The sequence below is a fragment of the Pipistrellus kuhlii genome, unplaced genomic scaffold (assembly GCF_014108245.1).
Source record: "Pipistrellus kuhlii isolate mPipKuh1 unplaced genomic scaffold, mPipKuh1.p scaffold_m20_p_6, whole genome shotgun sequence".
NCBI lineage: Eukaryota > Metazoa > Chordata > Mammalia > Chiroptera > Vespertilionidae > Pipistrellus > Pipistrellus kuhlii.
In genome coordinates, this window is record NW_023425562.1 from 35,241,441 (window position 1) to 35,258,727 (window position 17,287).

A 17,287-nucleotide genomic window follows, 5' to 3' on the forward strand; every position below is an offset into this window, starting at 1 on the left:
AGGTCAAAGGCCAGGGATGGATCCCCAAGGATCTGGAGGGCTGTGAGCCTCAATGGGAGAGGAGGGATGTGGGCTTCTGCAGAGGGATGCATGGGGAGGGCTTCCTCCCCTGGGGCACAGCCCACCTTGGGGAGATGGCAGGAGCAGGAAGGGGCTGTCCCCACTTTCCTGGAAACTCCTCCCCCAGGACTGTGCCCCACTGCTATTCGGCCTGAATAGCAGGGAAGGGTTAGGCTGACGTCTGGGGACAGTGTGACCTCCTGGTATTGCTACAGGCTTGGAAGTTCTGGGACTTCTCGAATTTATTTTTAGCTAGCCATAGAGTCAGAATGCCAAAGGGAAATAAAAGGAAGGACGACAGGATGGGGTGCCCTCTGGGAAATTTGTTCAAAGCACAGGTTGGCTTTTAACATCACCTCTGACTCCTGGGTAAGTTCTGGGCCTCCCTGGTCGCAGCAGCAACATGCACTTCGGCCGGATCCGGGGCAACAGGAGCGAGGCCCTTCCGGGCTTTGGGAGCTGCTGTCCCTAAGGTCGGTTCCTCCCCCTCTCTCTGCGCGGTGGGAGGCTAGGGCTGTAGTTCTGTTTCTAAAGCTTGTGATGGGCAGACTCCAGTGATGAATGGGCAGCCGCGGCCGCCCCTGAGCACAGGGTGTCCGCCCGCGTCAGGCCGGCCCTGTGCGCGGCCACGCGAGGTCCGCCGAGTCGCCAGTCTCGCTGGAGCCTTCGGGATCCTGCGAGCTGGCCTCGGTAGCGCTGGCGGAGCGCGTGCTGTCTCCGCGCAGGGCCGGCTCGGGGCTGGCGGCGCGCTGCTGCTGCTCTTTGAGCTCCGAGTAGGAGCGCGAGAAGGTGTGGAAGATGGAGGTGACCGGGAAGGCCATGAGCAGGATGCCGCTGAGGATGCTGCTCAGCGCCACCACTTGCCCGGGCACGCTGCGGGGCACCATGTCGCCGTAGCCCACGGTGGTCATGGAGATGACGGCCCACCAGTAGCTGGCCGGCACGCTGGTGAAGTCCCGGCGCGCGCCCAGCTCGCGCTCGGCCAGGTGCACGAGCGGCGCGAACAGGGCCATGGCCACGCAGAGGAAGAGCAGCAGCAGCCCGAACTCGCGCGCGCAGCGGCGCACGGTCAGGCCGAGCGAGCGCAGGCCCAGCGAGTGGCGCGCCAGGCGCATCACGTAGAGCACGCGCAGCGCGCGCAGCAGCCGCAGCACCAGCCCTGCGCGCTCCAGCAGCTTGTTGCCGCCCGCGCTCGCGCCCGCCCGCGCCGCGCCGCCCGCCGCCAGGCCCACCAGCAGCGACACGTAGAAGGGCAGGATGGCCAGGATGTCGATGATGTTGAGCGGCGTCCGCAGGAAGGCGCACTTGTTCTCGGCCTGCAGCGAGCGCAGCAGGAACTCCAGGGAGAACCAGGCCACGCACACCGTCTCCATCACGAAGAGGTTGTGGCACTTGCGGGAGCACTCGCCCTGCGGAGGAGGAGAGGGACACGTGTTGGGGCAGGGAGGTTTCCCCATGATGGAGGGATGTCAAACCTAGCTGCCCTGGCTCCTGACCCCAACCCATGCGGATGTGCTACTGCAGGAGGACCAGGGGTAGCCAAAAAAAAAAAAAAAAAAAAAAAGCCCAGTTCCTGTAAGAAAGATTTAATGGAAGTCCTAGCCCATGTGGGCCAGTGGTTAGAGTGCAACACACGGCCAGCCCCAAAACCCACGAAGGGTCGTGGGTTCAATTCCTGGTCAAGGGCTGGCACCTGGGTTTCAGGTTCAATCCCGCCCAGGTCTGGGAAGCAACCAATGCGGTATCTCTCTCACATTGATGTTTCTCTCCCTCCCTTCCTTCCATACTCTCTAAAAATCAATGGAACAAATATCTTCCGGTGAGGAATACCAACAACAACAAAAAAAAATAATTGGGCTTCCCACAGGAGCTCAGCTGACCTGATCCCCAGCAAAACTGGTAAAGATCATTTAAAAAAGCAGCCATTTAAAGACTGGAAACAGTCCTAAGGGCAAGAAGGAAATGCAACATTTATTTAAAAAAATCTGAAAACCTGTAAAGGAAGTAAAGAGTGCTGTTTGAACCAAGACCCCTTTCCCCCCACCCATGGGAGGAGACTCCCCTCCGGAGACTGCAGCCAAGGGTTCTGGGCTCCAGCTTGGGGGGAGAGGTTCAGCTGCTCAGCCTGCCCCTGGGTGAGCCCAGGCCAGTGAGTGGAGAAGAGGGGCTCAGCTGACAGCATGTGCTCTGCTGAGTCCCGAGCCCACCTCACACTGGAGGTGAGACCACCAGGGGCCAGGCTGGGGCCACTTGGCCTCCCTGCACCTTGTAGTGCCCCCTCTGGGCACTGAGAACAGACCATTATGCCTGTCCTGCTTTCCGAGCATTCTCAGTAGATTAGCCACCACCCAGAGACGGCAACTTGAGGACCTGCCTGATGCCTTAAAGGCAACTTGAGGACCTGCCTGATGCCTTAAACGGAGAACAGCAATCAGTTTTTCAATACCTTGGTACTTAAGGGCACAGAGGTGGTTGGACCCCACACGGCTGCTCCCCAAGTCCTGTTTTGAATCTTTAGGGCCAGACACTGATGTTATCACTGGTCTGCAAGGAACTGGGCAAATTGGGCTCCTGAAAACCTTTCTCCGACTGGCTCTCACTATTTCACTATCGGGTGATTTGTGTACTGAGCAGAGCCCGGCCTTCCCATTAATGAGCTGTCAGAACCCAGTGCCTTGGCCTCCACGTTAATCACTGTCCCTGCGGTGTGCCTGGAAACCCTGGCCGTGGACGTGCTTCCGTGGCCTCCAGACACGAGGGTGGGCCGCGCAGAGTCCCCCAGCTTCTGTCTCCCAGCTCATCACTCTAGACCCCTCTGGGTTGGCAGAGGGCTGGGAGCCCTCGTGGGGGTGGTGTTGAGTCTCCTGCTCCACACCCTGGCATCACCCTAAACAAGAACCTTTTCTGCATCCCTCCTGAGTCCAGCCAGGGAGCAGGGCTCAGAGGCAGGTCCCCGTTTCCCTGGCCATGGGGAGGGGCATCTCCCTAGACCTGCACCAGGCCCACTGAGCTCTCAGCCATGGGAAACCCGTTGCAGCTTGTTGCTTCTAGGTTTGGGGTGGGCTCTGTTCCAGCAATTTCTGGTGCTTGTTCATCCCCTAAGGGTGGTCAAGTCTTATCCAACATTTAGGGCTGGTTGCCCCCTGCTGCCTGGCCAGTGGAAAGGTTTTGGAGTCCAGCCCTCAGCCTCATGGGGCAGCTGGGAAGGGGGTGGGAAACGCTGAGCTTGACCCTGGGTGAAACACCCCTTGGGGGGCTCTAGTTGGGTGTAAGCTCAGAGAGGTTGAAAGGCATTCCTGGTTACCTTGGCTCGGGGCACTGGTGAGAGCCAGGGGGCCAGGAACTGGATTCGGGGAAAACCCGGATCCACAAGTTTTCAGTCAAGAGACAGCAGGGCCCATGGGGACTGGGACAGACTTGGTTAGAAACCCACTCCCCGCCCTGAGGAAGGGCTTAGGAGGGAAGCCGCCCTCCTCAGGGACAGTGGGTGATGGGAAGGAGGGTGGATGGAGTCAGCCTCGACACCAGGCCAGAGCAGTGACGTATCTCTGCCGGGACACCACCTGACCAGGAGCCTGAGGACCTCAAGGAACCAGAGGTGGCCTCGTGATCGGCAGTCCGAGACACATCCCGTACATCACCCCTTGTTGGGATCACTGTGGGCCTGGCCCCAAATCTCAGCACAGGTGCCTGGCCAGGTTCTGTGTGAGCCCCCATGGGGGGGGGGGGGTGTTCAACCACTGTGTTTGCGGGGAGGAGGGCACAGACCCTGGGCAATGCAGGAGGAGAGACCCCATGTGCCAACCTGCAGCCGGACCCATCCTGGTGGATTTGGGAGGAGATGGGCCTGTGGATTCCCTGGTACCCCCTCCTCCATTCCTTTCCTTAAGGACCAGCTGTGCAGGTTAATTGGAGGTAGCTATTTGTGGACATTTTAACCCAGAAAACAGACCCCGATTTATCATACTTTGACACATCTGGCCTATTTGGCCCAAATCAGGTCAGACATAAATCTCCCTTCAGCTGGCTCACCCGGTTTGAAGCCCCTACCCCCCGTTTACTCGCCTGGCTTTTGCTTGTGTTTCACAGACATTCGGGGCTTCGGGGAGTCAGGCCTCCGGCAGGTGCCCGCCTGAGTTTATCATGGGTTTGAGCAGCTGCCCCAGCACCCCGGGGGCCCTGCCCTGCCCAGCTGGGCACCTTCTAAACGCCTTCTGCTCAGCCAGCTCAGCACTGTTTCTGCTCCCGGATCCCTCTGCTCCCATCCAACCACCACTGGGATGGACAGGGCCACCTGCTGACTACTGCCGGGCCAGCCACTGCTGGGGGCGGGGGCTAGGCGGGAGGGCTTGGTCCCGGGTCCTGGGTGTTTGGAGAGGACACAGACTCTGGCAGATGCTTCTGGAGGGAAAGAACGTGGGGCCTTGTGGGCCGTGGCAGGACCTCATTTCCATTCTTTCAGAGGTGGGGCCTATCACCCCCACACCACCCTTCAGGTCCCCGTGGTGTCCCTCTGAGAACAGGTGTGTGCTCATGCCTGCGTGAACATGGGGGGCAACACCCTCCCATCCTCACCAGCTTTTCTGGCAGGGCCTCTGGTCCCCATGCACTGCCCTCCCTACAGGCGCCAGCTCCCACGCGCGAGCACGACTACCACCCTCATCCCGCCAGGCCCCTGGCGCCCACACCTGCTCCCAGGCTCCACCGGGCTCCCCCAGCCAACGCTGTGTCCCCAGGGGACAGGGCCCGGGCCTGTGATGAACATCTGGTCCAACGGGCAAACTTCCCTGCTTGGTGAGAGGCCACAAGATACTGTGCCCTCACAAGCGACCTCCCTGGGTCTGGGTGCCCACCTGCAGAGTCTGCACAAGTTTCCCCAGTGACTCCGCCCCTGCCTTGGGGTCCCAGCTCCTTTCCTTATCATTTGTTTTCTTTCCAGGATCGGAACGGGGCCTCTTCCAATTATTGGCGGCTCAAGAACCAAAAGTCAGCTGCCCCCACGGAAGCAGCTCACCGAATGTGAGAGGTCTGAGCTAATTACAGACACACTTATGAGGCCGTGGGAAGGTGGGCTGCCCAACAGCGGATGGGTGCGCGTCCCTAGCCCTTCTGTGGATGGCACCGTCTACTATTACAAAACCAACCAAACAGCACCATGGCTCGGGATGTTCTCCGTGCCCACACGGGGCAGGTGGGCTGGATGAGCGCCAGGAGGCCCTGGAGGGCACCGTCCACGCCAGGCAGAGGCGGCCCGGGGGACGGACCAGGCTGGTTCCAACACCAAGGATGGTGACAGCTGGTCCAAGCCAACTCTTGGGAAAGTGTTTCTGAAACTGCTGTTGGGAGGCATGGCCTCCCGCCTGGTATTCGCTTGGCATGGTCCCTGTTTTTATTTTCTAGGGAAAATGGACGAAGCTCAGGGCCAAGGCTTTTCAGTAAGAGGCTGTGGGGCGGTCACAGCTGCCCCTTGGGAGAGGCCTGGCCCAGGCATGCGTCCACCCCCGGCTTTGTTCTCATTTCAGAGCATCAAAAATTCAGAACCCAATAGAGCCTGCCAAGGACAGCGCTGGCCCTATTAAACCAGGATATGGAGGGGGGTCGGTGGGGGGTCCTCTCTGTAAGCCGATCGGTGAGGCACCAGCTGAGCTCCCCGGAGCTGCAGCCCGGTCCGATGGTCTGGCTCAGAGTTCCATCAAGGACCCCAAGCTTCACAGGCTCCCTTCTTCATCGAGTGCGTAATGAATCCCCGAGTTGTTCACATCCTTTTGCTGCCTCTGCATTTTCTGGACGTTGTCTCCATCAATCCGTCAGGAATGTTATGTAGCCAGCAAACCAGACCAGCAGGGCGACTGTGCACTGGAGCTTGTGCAGATAAATCGTACAGACAGCACCTACTCCTATTGACCCGTTTCTTCATCACTGTGTGCTGCTCTGTGTTTAGCCCCCATTAATACCCAGAGGAAAGTACTGAATTCACTTCACTAGCTACGAACTTAGGATCATTTGACTTTGAACTGCAGTGAGCTTATTTTTCCCAATTACCTATGGGAAAGGCTCCTGTAGGGCAAACATAAATCGACTTTAGAGAACGGGTTGTTTAAAAATAGCACCAGCCACTCACACAGCAGTAAGGAATGTGCTCTGCCAGTCACCTGTGCTGGGGCAGGCTGTCAATCGCTCTCCTGTCACCACCCTGCGTTTCTGTGCATCTCCGGAAAGAAGTAAATACAAGTGCCTTAGAGAGTGTCCCACTCTCTCCCCCGCTGACCTACCTGGTCTTCCAGCCCGCCCTGTCAGTCACTCCTGTGGGAGACATACCCACGGGATTGGGCTCTGAGGAGTGGCTGAGCAAGTCCGATGCTCACAGCTGCAAACCTGTCCTACTGGGCCATCCATTCCTGCAGGAGTGACCGACTCTGGTCGCTACAGACACAGGTGAACAGAGAATTACAGGTGGCAGTGCCCCCGAGAATGCACCAAGAGGGCATCCATCTCAGCAGAGAACAGCTCCAAACCACCAAGTTGATTCCGAGTCGCAGAGAACGGCACATTGGCAGCCACTGCTCTCCGTTTGGTTCCTTCACTTTGGCCACATTTCTGTGGGAAAGCGAGGTGCTTCCTCCAGTCTTCAAGACCGTCTGCCAGCGCACGCGCTCGGCTCCCCACTCCCCACAGCCTGAGTCCCACCTGCAGGGCGGAGCACTGGCTTTTTTTTGGTTTCTGTTGTGGCTTCTCCATGGAGGCAGAAACGCCCAGGGCTGAGGGGTCCTGCTTGGTGCCCAGCCAGGAATTCAGTCACTGCCACACTCAGGCTCCCTCTGCACAGCAAGGGTGGGCGCTTCCCCAGCCACCACGGCCACAGCACGAAACCCCCGGGTGCCGACCGACACCCAGGCTTTCCGACGAGGTTCTGCAGGAAGTGATTTCCAGGAAGGGTTTTCCAGGCAAGCAGCGCCTTCCTCTCCACTGCACTGAGCATTGGGCAGACAGAGGCAGAGGGCACCCCACCAGCCAGTGCCCACGGCCCTCAAGACGAGCCAAGGTTTTCTGTAGGACGCTCAGTGTGTCCGTCTCTGAATGGATGTCCTAAGGGCAAGTTCCTGAGCAACTCCAGCTCTGCAAAGCCCTGCAGGCGGCCGTGGGCACAGCAGGCTTGCTGGCCGCCCCTCCACGTTCCCCTGGGAAGAATTCTGTCCCAGGACCCTCTCCAGGAGCTCTGCCTCGCTGGTGCAGGCTGTGTGCTTACATTTGTCACTGGTGCCATCACGAATCTCACCGTATGGAGGACAACAGGTGTAGTGGCTGCGTGTCTGGGCGGTGATGAAACGGAAACCATACTGGCTGACACCTGCAATCCCACCAGCCAGGTACGGGAGCTCAGGAAACCCCTGCTGGGCCCTCGGATCTTGTTTGCTCTTGTGTTCTTCACTGGGGAGGAGTTACACCACGGTAATTTTCAGTCCTGGGAATTTTAATTTTTCTTCTGTCAGCATCTACCCTGGGCTCTGGGCCCTGATGCTGCATCTGGGACAACATGCCCCCTCCACAGGCCTGTCCCCAAGACCAGAAGCTGCCTGCAACTTAGCCTGTCCCAAATGTCTGCTCCGTTTCCAGCAGCTGCTCAGGAATCACCTCTGAAGTGAGGACTTGGTCTCCTGTCCCAGGTCCACGCTGGCGCCATGAGTCACAGGAAGTGGTGCAGGTTGTGGCCCCCTGTTCCTGAGGACCAGAATCTCACATCGGTGACCTCCGAGCACTAAGGGAGTGACGGACCCCTGGAGCCTACCTGCACCTCCTCATTCCGTTTTCTCAGGAGGATGCCCAAATGCAGGGCGTCGCCCAGATAATGAAACAACTGAGAGCAGGCCAGAGGCGGAGCTTCCCTCCATGCTGTGACCACGAGCAATCCCCAGTTGTGAGGCTTTAAAAAATTGTTTCATCCCTGTTTTCGGTAATTTCCCTCAAAGTGTTCAGCTCCAGAGCACCTGGTCTGAAGGGGCTCTCACCTGGCTGAGTGGGCTCAGAGCTCCTGTCAGACCCATGTTCAGAGACTCCGCTTTCACCTTCTCCCCCACACTGTTCCGCTCCCTTTGGGGCCCTGGCAGGGCCAGGGCGGGCAGGCGCTCGGGGGGCTTCCCGAAGGCGTATGACTGGCTCCCGGTGCCTCCAGGTGGCTGTTGGGTAAACGCAGGGCTCAGGCCTGCTGGCACACCGGCTCAGTCAGGGAGGCAGCAGGGAGGGAGCCCAGGCCGAGCCTTCCCAGAGGCTCTGCTCTGCAGTGGCCTCTGCTCTGCGGAGGCTGTGCCTGCACCCAGAGGCACAGCCTCTGCTCTGCGGAGGCTGTGCCTGCACCCAGAGGCTACAGGGGTGTTGGGAGCTGCCTGCAGCCCAAGGATCCTAAGGCCTTGACAGGGGTCCTCAAACTTTTTAAAGTGGGGGCCAGATCACGGTCCCTCAGAGAGCTGGAGGGCCGGACTATATGAACTACTAATTCCTACTGTAACACCTCGGCTGCGCTCACTGCCCAAAAAACCTGGCGGGCCGGATCAGACTCCTCTGTGGGCCGCATGTGGCCCGCGGGCCATAGTTTGAAGACGCCTGCTAGGAGGAAGGGTGAGGGAGTGAATCGCCAGGACTTGGGAGCAGCCAAGATGTCCCTCAGCAGGGGAAAGGATAAATAAACCCTGGCCCATCCAGGCAATGGACTATTGTTCAATAATAGAAATGGGCTGTCGAGCCAGGAAAAGACACGAAGGAACCAAAAATGCACATAACTAAGTGGAGGAAGTCAATCTGAAAAGGCTTCATATTGCTTTATGATGGCAACTATCTTCTGGAAAAGGCAAAGTGATGGAGACGGTGAACGGACGGGTCAGTGTTTGCCAGAGATGAGGGGAGGAGGATGAACAGGTGAGCACAGGGCACAGTTAGGGCGTGAAGCTACTCTGTGTGACACTGTGATGTGGATGCATGACTTCATACATTTGTCCGCACCCACAGGGTGTACTCCAGAAGTGGCCCTAACCTAGGTACACCACGGACTGTAGGTGACAAGGCTGTCTCTGTGAACTAGTGGATCCAGCAGTCACAAATTCCCCACACGGCGTGAGACATGGCTCATGGGGAGGCTGTGCAGGTGGGGCGGGGGGATGTGGGAAATCTTAATACCTTTCTCTCAATTCTGCTGTGACCCTAAAACTGCTCTAAAAAATAAAGTCTTAGAAAATAGAGGGGGGGAAAATCTTATAGCTTCTGCGCTAGGCATTTGAGCATAGGTCTTTTATTTTTCAGATAAGCACAAATCCCCAACTCAAATCCCTTATTTTTTTTATGCCAAATTTGTGCAAATGTTCCGAGCTTCATGTTTATCCCTTGGCACACCCGGCTGTTTTCAGCTCCTCTAAGAGTCCACAGAGGGGTCTCCATGAAAACAGGCAGCAGTTACTCAGACGTGGGCGCTGATGTCCATCTGGGGCCTTGGACTACGATTCTGGGCAGCGTGGCAGGGGCACAGGCTTCAAGGAAGGGGCTGATGACGCCTCGGAGGACATGGGCACCCCTGCCAGGTGCTTGCTTCCCCTCTCTCAGCAGCAGAAGAGAAAGGACCTGAGCCCAGGCAGGTCTGGCTCCCAAGAAGGTCAGGCCATGGCTTGATATTGCCATTGGATGTTGCTGACTCCTGGTGCAGAACTTGGCCAGTAGGGTGCTCCAGGACAGGCAGCATACCCAGCACACACTGTATTTAGTTCTCTTGGTTCCGGAAGTCCAAGATCCCAGGGCTCGCAGATTCCGGGGCTGGTGAGGCTGCTTCCTGGGTCATAGGCATTGTCTGTTGTGTGTCTTTCCATGGCAGGAGGGGAGAAAGCTCTCTGGGGCTCTCTAATGGGACTTACAATCCCAGTCAGGGTGCTCCAACCGCATGACCCAATCACCTTCCAAAGGCCCGGCCTCCTCATACTGTCGGGGAGGGGCTTAGGTTTCAATGTACTAACTGAGGCAACAGAACATTCAGTCCACTCTGCCTGCTCTTTCTCAAGAAATCGGCTCCTAATGCAGAAGCCCCTGCTCACCCAGGGCCCAGCCCACATCCCTGCTTTACGGGCCTGTGTTTAGGGCAGATGACAGGCTTCATGCCGCTGCTCTCAGGAGGCCCCACAGATCCCCAAGTACCATTTGTTATCTCTCAGGGCCTGGGCTTGGGGGTGTGTGTTGGTGAACAGGACTTCCCACCCAGACACATGGACCATGAGATAGTGAGGGCAATGGTTAATTTCATGTGTCAACTCGATTGGTCAGACCTGATTCTGGGCCTGTCTGGGAGGGGGCCTCTGAGTGAGGTAAATGTTTGAGCTGCTGGGCTCCAAGAAAGCCAGTCGTCCTGCTGGTGTGGGTGGGCCTCATCCCATCAGTCAAAGGACTGACCAGAACCAAAAGGCTGACCTCCCTGGCGTGGGGGCCTCCAGCCCGAGTGCTGGACCGGAACATCCTCTTTGGGTCTTCCTGGGTCTCCAGCCTGCTACCGTCTCTGGTGTTCTCAGCCTCTGTCCCAGTGCGAGCCAGCACTTCATAAAATGTGAATATACAGGGAGGGGCAAAAGTAGCTTTACAATGGTTTGTATGTAAAATAATACAATACGTAATAAAAAATAACACGAGAATAAGTTGTTTCGCCCACTCACAATGTAAACCCTCTTTTGCCCACCCTGTATACGTCTCTCCTGTTGGTTCCGTTTTCTGAGAACCGGATACAGCTCCGAGACAGCAAAGCTCTCCCCCCGGAGGAGGCTGGCAAAGCTCGATGTGTGCCCACAGGCAGCAGAAACGTTGTCACCAGCTTCCCAGGCTGCCGCCAAATGTTCTCAGTGAATTCAATCACTGAAATCCCGGTCGTGAAATCCATAACTAATTATGCAGGTCTTGATGTAATCACGTGGGTTTAAAGGAAGAACATCGACTCACTGAGCCAGACATTCGCTGCAGTGAAAAGCTTCGGAGCGGCACAGCCCCACACTCAGACCCTGCCGTGGAGGGATGGTCTCCCGGAGGCGGGAGCACACAGCCCGCCCACCACCCACCAGACCCCGGTCTCAGCACGGGAACTCAGCATGGTCTCCCAGCGGCACCCCAGCCACCACCACTCGGCAAAATCTCTGAGCTGTCTACCAGGACACCAGCATCTGTCCACACCCTCCACCGTTGGAAGGCTCTCCTCTAGGTCATTCCATAACATCCACAACCGCTTAACCCCCTGCACCTGGCCTTGACCTCTCCTGGCTGCGGAGAGAACGCTAGACCCAATAACTGTGCCATTGCCAACAATTTCACTGCAGACACACATTCTCAGGAGAATCAATACTCTTTCAGGCTATTCCACAGTAGGTAGGGTGCTCTGGTCACACACGCATGCTCACCTGGTGCCCCGTCAAGGTGATGGGTGCCCAGGCCCTGAGCACAGCGTGTTAGCCCTGGCCGGGTGGCAGGCAGAGCAGCGTAGGCTGCAGACCCACTGGAGATGCCACAGAGGCAGTGGGAAGTGGGGGTCTCCCCTCTGGCTTGGGGCTTCTACAGTGACAGGGGCTGGGAGGTTTGGGTCAGCCCTGCCTCGCTGCGCCTGGTGTCTGCTCAGTGACAGGGTGACAGACACAACCTCCAGCTCTGACCCCAGGGCCTCCAATCACGTGGCATCAAAATGCCGACTTGTCTGCCGGCTCCCGCCTGGGGGCAGCGGCAGAAACGTCTCCGGGTATCACTGCTGTGACGGTTTCTCCTGAGAACAAAGTGAGGCTCCCGTTGAGAGGGTTTTGTTGTTAGAAGGTCAGAAGACCTAGGAGGATGCTCAGTGGATGTTTAGGGTTTTGGTATTTCTACCCCGAGGCCTGGGTCTGGGAACCACCAAGCTTTTCCTTCCCCAGAAGCCATGAACATGGCATGGATGGTCCTGCTGAGGCCTGGCGCTGAGGAGGGAGCCCCACTCACGGCGCTGTGAGGCGAAGACCTTCTCGGACGGGGCAAGGTGGGTCCTGGGTACATGCCTTCCAGGTCCCGCAGGTGGAGGCCACGGCCCTGAGGGTCACATACATGCAGCTGGGGGACATGGGTGGGGTGGGGACAGGTTGGCGGCCTGCTCCCCTCTCTCTGGCTCGGGGTGCCCTGAGGAAGCACATTTAATTTTGTTGAAGATTTTTCGTTCTTAGTTCCGGGAGCTGTTGGTGACACATGGCGAATGTTTTGCTCAAAGATAATTTGGGATTGAGTGTTCCACAAGTTTTCTGGGCACTGTTCCCGTGCCTTCCCGTTATAGTCGGCACATCACAGGTCTTCGCTCCTTAGACACTTCACCTTATTTCCAAGTGAAGCCACGGTTCTTCCCAGAGACTCCGCAAAGGCCAACTCTGGTGCCACCGCACCGAGGCTCCGCTCTAGGTTCCCACGCCCTCAGAGCCCCCAAACAGGAGGTGGGACTCCGGGTGGAAGAAGAAACATCTCACATCTGCTTAGTGTGAGATCATGAGCACAGCGCAGGGCGTGTGGGCAGGGCTGCTGACCCAGACAGGGGACTGGAGGACAAGCAGCAGAAACAGCCTTTACATGTCGTCACTGCTGTGGGCAGCTCTGATGATAAGCCAGGAAGACATCCATGTCCTGGCCCCTTGACCGTGGCTGTCACCTCCTGTGTCAGGAGGGCCGTGCAGGTGGGACCCTGAGCTGCAGGAATCCTGGCTACGGGGGGCCCAGTGCGGTCACAGGTCCTTCAGTCAGAGGCAGTGGTGGAGAAGGACCAGAGTGATGGCTCTGAGGGTGGAGGAGGGGCATGGGGACAAGCTGGAGTCTTGGGGGATTCTCCCTGGAGTCTCCACAGGAACCAGCCCACCAACTCCTTCACCTCAGCTCCCCCAGACCTCAAAACCCGTCCCGCCTGTGCAGAGCCAGGCGTTAAGAGGGATGTCCTCAGCACCAGGTCTAGAGCCTTCTGTGGAGGCCAGGCCCCCTCAGTGTGGGAGGGGCTCTTCCTAGAAGCCCCTCAGTCCCACCCAGAGCCCTCTGTGGGAGTGAAGTGGTGCCTGTGATTGGCTGTGCTTGCCTGTGATTGGCAGACGAGGCCCAGAGCACTACATGTTCCCCATGCTGCCTCCATCTCCCAGTCATGCTGGCAGCAGCACCTCACACAGCAGCCACTCAGGCTAGAACATGAACGCGCAGGCCTCCCAAGGGCTGTGCCCCGGCCGTACCCGTGTTAACAGCAGCATCTTCACAACAGCCAAGAGGAGGAAGCAACCCAGAGTCCACTGGTGGAAAGGTGGCTAAGCCCAATGTGGTCCATTTGCACAGCGGGATGCTGCCCAGCCTTAGAGAGGAAGGCGACTCTGCCACATGACACATGGATGGACAGGGAGGATTTCATGCTGAGCGAAAGAAGCCAGTCACGATGGGACAAATACCTTAGGATGTATTATAGTTATGTGAGGTGCCTGGAGCGGTCAACATCACAGAGACAGAAAGTGGACGGTGGGTCCCGGGGGCTGGGGAGGGACACTGGGGAGCTGTTTCATGAGGACAGATGGTGGCGGCGGCTGCACACCACTCTGAGTGTACTTAGTACCACGGAACAGCATGCTTCAGTATGGTAAAGAAGGTACATTTTGTGTATGTTTTATCACACTCATACACACGCGGATGAAACATAAAACGCTTCCTTCCCACGGCAGTGACAACACTTACTTCTGACTCAGCACCTCGGAGGAGCAGTGGTCCAGGTGCGCCATCAAGTCCCCTCCCAAGGTGGTGGACACACATGTGCTCACCAGCACTGGGTTAGTGCTGTTTGACCTGGTGCAGGGGCTGGTAAGACAGCACCCCGGGAGTGTGAAGTGGTGCTTTGGGAAATGGGGAAGGTCAGGGGGACAGACCAGAATGGAGGGGGCCCCTCGGATACATGTGCACACCTAGAGGGCTCTGCACGGGCTGGCTTGGCCTCAGTGCTGTCACTGCTTGAATCAGGCCTAAGTCCTCCTGTTCTCTGACCCTCATCTACATGGCTTCCATCCGGCATATTGTACGGCATTACTGCTACTTCGAAAACTGAAATAGAAGTGTCTTCGAAAGGAAGGAGACTGCCACATGCCACATGGATGAACTGGGAGGATTTCATGCTGATCGAAATAAGCCAGTCACGACGGGACAAATACCATAGGATCTAGTTATGTGAGGTGCCTGGAGCTGTCAACAGGGAGGAGGGCTTGCCCAGGGCACATTACTGAGCAGGCCAAGGTGGGCCCAGCGCTTGTGGGTACAACCACCAGCGACAGAGGGGTTTCCTAGACCTCGGTCACTCTGCAGAACTTCCTCCACCCAGCTGCCTCCAGGCCCGCTCCCTGTCCCAGACCAGGCCTAGGCCTTGCCCCCGCTGCCCCATCATCCTTTGCCAGGGCACCCCAGCCCGGCTCCCGGCCCAGCCTCCGCCCCACTCACCCGCTCCTCCTCCGCGCGGATGTCCGGCATGGTGCTCAGGCAGAGGCCGACCGCCGTGACGGCCACGAAGGCCACAGACACGCAGGCGAAGAGCTTGCCGGCCAGCCCCGAGTGCGGGTTGTCCACCACGTCGCGCAGGCGCCGGCGGCCGCGCGCCAGCCGCCCGCGGGGGGCCAGGGCGCAGGCGGGACTCCCCGGCGCGGCGCGCTCCGCCGGCCCCACGCGCGCCTCGGCCGCCTCCTCCTCGCGGCGGCGCAGGCGGCGCAGGCAGCAGCGCTCCAGCCGCGCCTCGTCGATGCCCCAGTAGGCCAGCTCGTCGCGGAAGGCCAGCGCGCACGGGCCGCGCAGCAGCCGCAGCTTGCCGGCGCGCAGCAGCGCCACGATGGCGCGGAAGGCGCACGGGCTGCGGTCGAAGAAGAACTCGTCGCGGCTCACGTCGTAGTCGTCGCACACGCGCAGCAGCTCGTCGTGGCCGCGGCAGGCGCGCAGGCGCTCGAGGCGCGCGAGGGGACAGCGTGCCAGCGCCGCCCAGGCCAGGCGCACCCGGCAGCCGCCCACGTTGATGATGACATGCCGGGCGCGGGCCCCGCCGCCGCCGCCAGGGGGCTCCGCGGGCCCGGGGAGCAGGGCCATGGCCCCATGCGCAGCGCTGGGGTTAGGAGGCTGGGCCTGCAGAAGGAATGAACGGGTTTGCATTAGGGTTGGGGAACACCTAACCACGCACGAGAACCGGGGCCTGGTGACCCAGCAGAACCAAGGACTCCCTCTCCTCCCACTTGGTTCTTCCCTCCTGCATACGTGCCGTCTGCAGGTGGCACAGTGGACCACAGCCTTTCCTTCAGACCCAGGTTAAATGGCGGCCTGCCTCAATTTATCTCCTAGACTGAGGCTAGCTAACCGGGCTAGCTAGTCTCAGACTAGGTCAGGAGATCCGCCCTGCAGAGGCTGCCTCAGGAGACCTGGATGGGGGCCAGACACTATCCAATCCAATACAGGTCCAGGGGGAAAGAGGGCGGTTTTAAATCTGAAAGAGACTTTACCATCCCAGCCTAGGTGCAAGCGGCTTTGACTCCAATTTTCATGTCCCCACGGAGCCCTAAATTGTGGAACAGGCTAGCTGACTCTTTTGTAGCCAAATCAAATGTGTGCTCTTTGCAGGTAGGACTATTCATCAAAATAATCATTAAAAGATCTGGATAATCAGTGGAAAATAAAACATCTCAAATTCTCACAAGGTATTACAGATGGAAGTGCCAAGGGTGTGGGGTCTCGCAAACGCATTCATTTCTGCCAGGCAATAAATTGTACAACCCTGAGACAGGAGGAGGAGGTTCAGACCTTGCTGGGCTGCACCCTCCGTGAAAGAATATGAGGGGGAAATTTTATCTCCTGCTATAGAAAGGTTGTAAGATTTCTTTGCCTGGTGTTAGGTAAAATAGAACCAGAGTATATCTATGAGAGTAAGTGTCTAATTCCTACCTGTGCAATGGGTTTGAGGTTTGGAATTTTGGTCTATGAAACTAAAAGCTAAGAAATTACCCCCATAAAAAGTAGTCTCAGGTGGGTGACATCTCTGCTGTGTGCATTAGAGCCAAACTCATACACGGTCTGGAGCAGTGCTTCTCAACCAGGTGACGCTGTCCCCAGAGCCATTTGGGGAGGCTACGCACATACAGATAGCCATGACTGGGTGTGACTCGTGTTTAGAGGGTAGAAACCAGAAGAAGAGGCAACACTCAACCAAGGGAAGAGATGTGTCAGGATTTAGAATTTCCAGCATTAGGGATGGTGCCAGACAGGATGAGGAAAATTCCATGCCTGGTGCATTACAGGGGAGCCAGCGAGCTTTCATCCCTAAAATAAATGTGTGCAGTGGGACCTAATGGTGGTAAGCTTGGGAAGTACGACAGCTTTTTTTTTTTTTTTTTTAATACACTGGTGGGGATAGATGGGTTTGAGTGCTGATGGCCACAGGCCTTCCCCAGCTATCCTGGCAGAGCTTCTTCCAGCTTGAATCCTCAGAATGCTTTGTTATTGGGGCTGGGACACACTCAGCTGGCCACAGCAGAAAGCCTGGGTGACTCCTCCCCGAGGCAATGCCCTCAGAAGCCAGGAGAGGCATCTTCCCCATCACCCTGCTGTTGGCATCCTGGAGTCCTGCCCAGGCCAGGCTCACCACCCAGTCCCTGGAGCGGCTGAGCCCACCGCCCACACAAGCCTAAGGGAACCAGCACCTGGCAGGGGGCCAGCACCCTCGGCACCAGCACCTGCAGCACCAGGAGGCTCCCAGAGAACAGAGCAAACAAGCGGAGGGAGGAGGCGCCAGTGAGGGATGGCCTTTCCTGGGGGGACTTCGGAGGCGGAGCTGGCAGAGTGAGTGAGTGCATGTGTGTGGGTGTGTGTGAGTGAGTGTGAGCTGCATGCAGGGCTTCCTCGTCTAGGCAAAAGGAGAGAGAGTGAAAAGGGGAACACACAGAATTGGAATGGGATCTCTCGTACCAGAAGGCTAGCCCCCAGTTGAAGAAATATTCTGTAACTGAATTTCCTGTTCTGTATTTAGGCTTACAAACATTGCCTGGAGTGGACGATTTCAAAAGAAGTGAAGCATTCTTTTCTAGGAGACCCGGGTAAGCACCCGGGGAGAGCCCTCTGGGAAAGGCGAGGGGCATCCCCGCAGGCTCCAGGGTCCGTTTCTCAGCTCCCCCAGGCAGCTTGCCCAGAGGGACAACACAGCCCCCAGAGAGGGGGCTGGGAGGAG

The 17,287-nt window shown here is 57.8% G+C and overlaps 1 protein-coding gene across 1 annotated transcript in view; it reads right to left on the reverse strand.

The window, feature by feature from the left end:
- Window positions 1-284: 284 nt before the first annotated feature.
- The window catches only part of KCNG2 (potassium voltage-gated channel modifier subfamily G member 2), a 34,049-nt gene continuing 17,046 nt past the window's right edge, over window positions 285-17,287 (reverse strand). The window contains 3 exon segments of the mRNA XM_036418145.2: window positions 285-1,469; window positions 14,530-15,132; window positions 15,135-15,198. Of these exon segments, the coding sequence (XP_036274038.1) occupies window positions 666-1,469; window positions 14,530-15,132; window positions 15,135-15,170 (1,443 nt within the window). The 5' untranslated portion in view covers window positions 15,171-15,198 and the 3' untranslated portion in view covers window positions 285-665.